Here is a 5,000-nt window from a genome sequence, read left to right as displayed (position 1 = left end):
ATGGAAATGATAATAATTGTTTTAAAGATAACAATGATGACAACAACAATTATATATATCTATATATCTCTCTCTCTCTCGCTCTCTATACACACACACACACGCACGCATATATATATATATATATATATATATATATATATATATATATATATATATATATATATATATATATGCATATATATATATATATATATATATATATATATATATATATATATATATATATATATATATATATATATATATATATGTTTGTGTGTATGTGTGTGTGTGTGTGTGTTTACGAATGTTTTTTAAACAAAGGGACACAATGAATATGCCTGTACGTGTGTGTGCATGAGGGCACGTCCTTGCAAGCTTCCTGCGCACTATCTCCTCCACAACCGTGACGCAAGAGAGAGAGACATCCTCACGCAGGGCTGAAGGCAACAGGTAGTATTACTCAGCCCTCTTCCACGGCGCCTTCTCTGCTGCTCGTCTCTCGGAGGGACGCTGGTTCAGATACGCGTAAGACTGCCGAGCACGGAGACGCCATTCGGGTAGCTGGTAAGAAAAAAAAAAAAAAAAAAAAAAAAAATCGTTTAGTGCATAGCATCGATTTGGTTGAGACGAAACGAGAGTGGAAAGGAAAAGAGAATTCGCAAGACCTCGAAATTGCTGCTGTAATTGCAACATATCCTGAGACATGTGCAACATCGGTATAAATCTTGAACAGAAAGTGTGCTCTTAAATTCTTCGAAGATGGTTGAAATATAGTGTCTGCTTTCAAATGATTTAGAAGAAAAAAAGGAAGAAAATACTCTTAAGTGCTGCTAAATACACGAGTAAATGTTCTCTTCTGTGAGCTGCAAGAAGTAACCTTCAAGAGGAAACTTTGAAGAGAAAGATTAGGAAACAACTCTTCTCTTTCATCTTCATCGTTATTGCTAATGTGATATGAACTATTTTCAAGTCTCATCATCGAGCAATAAAATGGGAAAACATCAATTATCATTCTGATGAAGGGCCTACATTGTGACAACCTAGATGGAAATTCATGAAAAACCATGGGACAACTGCACAGACAAATATCATAAAATCATGCTAAACATTCTGACACAAACAATGATACTTTATGAAATATAGTTGTTAATGCTACAAAACTGTTGGCATCCCTGATTTTCCAACTACTTATGGGTATGTGTGGCTTATCTGAATATTGCAAGGCATATTCTATCTCTTACGGAAATAAAATCATCATTTCAGCATCACACAGTGAATCCAACAGTGAATCCATTGAATTCTGGAATTACTATTCAAGACATGAACGAGGCATAATACCAACTCTTCCGTAACATGAAATTCTGTGCGTTACTGAATGTTTCAACCTTCCTAGTGACTTTTCTGTGTAACTGTACATATAAACAGGTAACTCCACTTGCATTTAGCCTGTTAAACCCAAAAATGAAATAGATTTTTCAGTGTATTCTTACTGTTCATGGCAAGGGACACTTTATTACCCCAAAAAGGGTCATTATTCTTACTGTTCATGGTAAGGGACACCATTACCATGAATAAAAAAAGGTCATTTTTGTTTTACTTCTGGTAATTATAACAATCTAGAGGAAATTGTACAAATAATGTATCTAGATATATCTGATATCTCAAACTCTTATTGGTTAGACGTGATGATGTCATTAGCTCCTCCCCATTATTTGAACCAGTCAGACTGTGCAATATCCAGTCTTATTATTTATTTATTTTTAATGCATGTTCTTTGAAAATAGTTCGGTAATGACTACGACAGAAAAAATATACAATAATGAAAAGAAAAAATGAAATTTAGAAAGTCTGAATAAAGGCAAAGAGGCGGGGCTTAGTTCAGAAGTTGCCAACTAGGATTTTCATAAAGACAGAGTGGGGCTACCTGTTTTAAATTACCTTGACTTAATTACTGACGTTATATTCATTACACACACACCAACACCAGTAACAAATACCATCACCACAACAAACAAATTCTTTCAAATTAATTTTCAGAATGAGTCAAATATCACTCACTCCTCAGCCACGAAGTAGAGCAAGCACCATGCTGACTGAGGCGCTGCTGGGGATCCTGCTGCTTGTGCTGCTCTTCGCCTTCGTCAACAAAAGACCCGAAAATCTCCCACCAGGTAAGAGGGAGGGGGTGAAAGATAGGGAGAGAGAGGGAAGGAGAGAGGGAGAGAGGAAGAGTGGGAGGGAGAGAGGAAGAGTGGGAGGGAGAGAGGGAGAATAGGAGGGAGAGTGAGAGGGAGAGTGGGAGGGAGAGAGGGAGAATAGGAGGGAGAGAGGAAGAGTGGGAGTGAGAGTGAGAGGGAGAGTGGGAGAGTGAGAGAGTGAGAGGGAGAGGGAGAGACCCGAAAATCTCCCACCAGGTAAGAGGGAGGGGGAGAGAGAGAGGGAAGGAGAAAGGGAGAGAGGAAGAGTGGGAGGGAGAGAGGAAGAGTGGGAGGGAGAGAGGGAGAATAAGAGGGAGAGTGAGAGGGAGAGTGGGAGGGAGAGAGGGAGAATAGGAGGGAGAGAGAGAGAGAGAGAGAGAGAGAGAGAGAGAGAGAGAGAGAGAGAGAGAGAGAGAGGGAGAGTGGAGAGACCCGAAAATCTCCCACCAGGTAAGAGGGAGGGGGTGAGAGATAGGGAAAGAGAGGGAAGGAGGGAGGGAGAGAGGGTAGTGGGAGGTAGAGTGGGAGTGAGAGTGAGAGTGGGAGGGAGAGAGGGAGAGTGTGAGGGAGAGAGGGGGCGTGGGAAAGTGGGAGGGACAGTGGGAGAGTGAGAGGGAGAGAGGGAGAGTGGGAGCGAGGGAGTGGGAGAGTGGGAGAGAGGGAGAGTGGAATGGAAAGAGGGAGAGAGGGAGAGTGGGAGGGAGAGAGGGAGAGTGGGATGGAGAGAGGGAGAGAGGGAGAGTGGGAGGGAGTGAGGGAGAGTGGGAGAGAGGGAGTGGGAGAGTGGGAGGGAGAGAAGGAGAGTGGGAGCGAGGGAGGAAGGTGAACTGTATCAGAATGATACCAAAAACCTGGTGTTGATTACTAGTACTACTACCAATTGCTAATATTATATACTAATACTGAATATTAATACAATTATTATTCGCGAAATATTTCTGAAAGCCTATAAGCTGAATCTTTGGAAACATATTTGTCTGTTTGAAATCTGTGATCTGTAAAGTTATATGAATTGTTTTTGAACAAAATCAAGTGACAGCAACGTTGGTGGTGGTTACAGTGAGTTTGATAAGAGCAGTAAGGATGAATACACAATGAGAATATAACGAATGGTAATGTCCAGTTTCAGATTTTAATAACAGGTTTGCTGCTTGAATAGCTGATGAGAGAATGAGGAGTGGTGCACAGCAGTTTATTCGCAGAGCTAATTTTGATCAGCGAAGGGGAGGAAGAGGGGGAGGGGGGTATTCATAGAACTACCAAAGATTAATATTTTTCCAGGGTTATGGGGCCTGCCAATAATAGGGCACCTTCCCTCCGGCGATATCCCTCTGTATGACCAATTACAGATGCTTAAGAAGAAGTTTGGCAACATCATCTCGTGAGTAGCTTTGTTCTTCACGGAGAGCAATCTAGCCTTCTTTTATTACGTCTCTTTAATCGCTTACATATCTTTATATCTCTCTCATATATTACTGTTTTCATTTATTTCATGATTTACCGTAATGCGATCCCATCCTGAGTAAGATTTAGTTCCACGCCTCTCTCCCAGATGGCGCATGGGCAGCCGCATCTTCATCTTCTTCTGCGACTTCAAGACCATCAAAGCCGCCTTCGCCAAGCCCGAGTTCGCCGACAGACCGGACTTGTATAGCTTCACCGTCTTCAACCGATTCACCGAAACCGGTAAAGGCTTCATTTGCTCGACTGAGGAGAACAGGACAATATAGGAATATGTCAATGTTTTCGCCGTATTTTTCACAATATGGTGAAAATATTTGTTTTTAAAAATCATTATCGGGTTTTCATGATGATCGACTTGTTTAGTTTGAAGCATTTAATGGCAAACTGCAATAAGAAAGAAATGATATTTCATGTTAATTCATGGAGAGAAGCCTAGGGAGGTAGATAGCTTAGTGGCCGGTCGCCGTATCCTATAAGTTCTCTCTCATTTTCCCACCAAAGGCATAATCATCTCCAACGGACAAATTTGGCAAAACAACCGCAGATTCACCCTGCGCCACCTGCGGGACCTGGGCATGGGCAAGACCCGCCTGGAGGAGGCCATCCAGCACGAGGCCGTGTGCCTGGTGGAGGACTTCGCGAGGCACGCGGGCCGCCCGGGGCCGCTCCCCTGGTCCATCAACGTGGCGGTCCTCAACGTCATCTGGCAGATGGTTGCGAGTAGGTGGTGTTGGCCAACGACCTGCTGACGGGGAATGCCAGGGAGGAAAGCCAACCCCTCGCTCTAACCTTGCTCTCTTCTCCAGGCCGACGGCATAAGGTGGACGACTTCGAGATTCAAAAGCTGAATAAGCTCACCACTTCATCGTTCGAGGACTTCCAGGGAATCAAGTGGTTCGACTTCATGCCGTGGCTGGTGCCCATCGTGCCTCACTTCGTCAAGAGGTGGACGGGCGTCCTCGAAATCACTGACAAGATTCAAGTGATCAGCCAACGCATGGCGGTGAGGGGCTGGGGACTGGGCCTCGTTTCGACGCCTCAGTGTCTTCACATACACTCGCATATATTTATGAACATCTATAACACACACACATACAAACATACATACATACATACATACATACATATATATATATATATATATATATATATATATATATATATATATATATATATATATATATGTATGTTTGTGTGTGTGTGTGTGTGTATGTGTGTGCATACACACACACACACACGCATATATATATATATATATATATATATATATATATATATATATATATATATATATATATATATATATATATATATATATATACATATATATACATATATATATATACATATATA

General features: G+C 41.8%; 1 protein-coding gene across 3 annotated transcripts in view; it reads left to right on the top strand.

The window, feature by feature from the left end:
* Positions 1-311: 311 nt before the first annotated feature.
* Positions 312-5,000, top strand: part of LOC113807691 (cytochrome P450 2L1) — a 7,123-nt gene continuing 2,434 nt past the window's right edge. The window contains exons 1-6 of one of the 3 annotated variants that reach the window (XM_027359010.2): positions 312-549; positions 2,023-2,156; positions 3,465-3,564; positions 3,736-3,869; positions 4,149-4,367; positions 4,454-4,650. In XM_027359010.2, coding sequence (XP_027214811.2) covers positions 2,024-2,156; positions 3,465-3,564; positions 3,736-3,869; positions 4,149-4,367; positions 4,454-4,650 — 783 coding nt within the window. In that variant the 5' untranslated portion in view covers positions 312-549; position 2,023. Of the gene's footprint in view, positions 550-1,391; positions 1,411-2,022; positions 2,157-3,464; positions 3,565-3,735; positions 3,870-4,148; positions 4,368-4,453; positions 4,651-5,000 lie in introns of those variants that run through there. The other 2 variants (XM_070114417.1, XM_070114416.1) reach the window with 2 other exon arrangements.

The sequence above is a fragment of the Penaeus vannamei genome, chromosome 36, assembly GCF_042767895.1.
Source record: "Penaeus vannamei isolate JL-2024 chromosome 36, ASM4276789v1, whole genome shotgun sequence".
In the NCBI taxonomy this organism is placed as follows: domain Eukaryota; kingdom Metazoa; phylum Arthropoda; class Malacostraca; order Decapoda; family Penaeidae; genus Penaeus; species Penaeus vannamei.
Note: the sequence above shows the minus strand (reverse complement) of the source record. Positions and strands in the feature narration are given on the sequence as shown.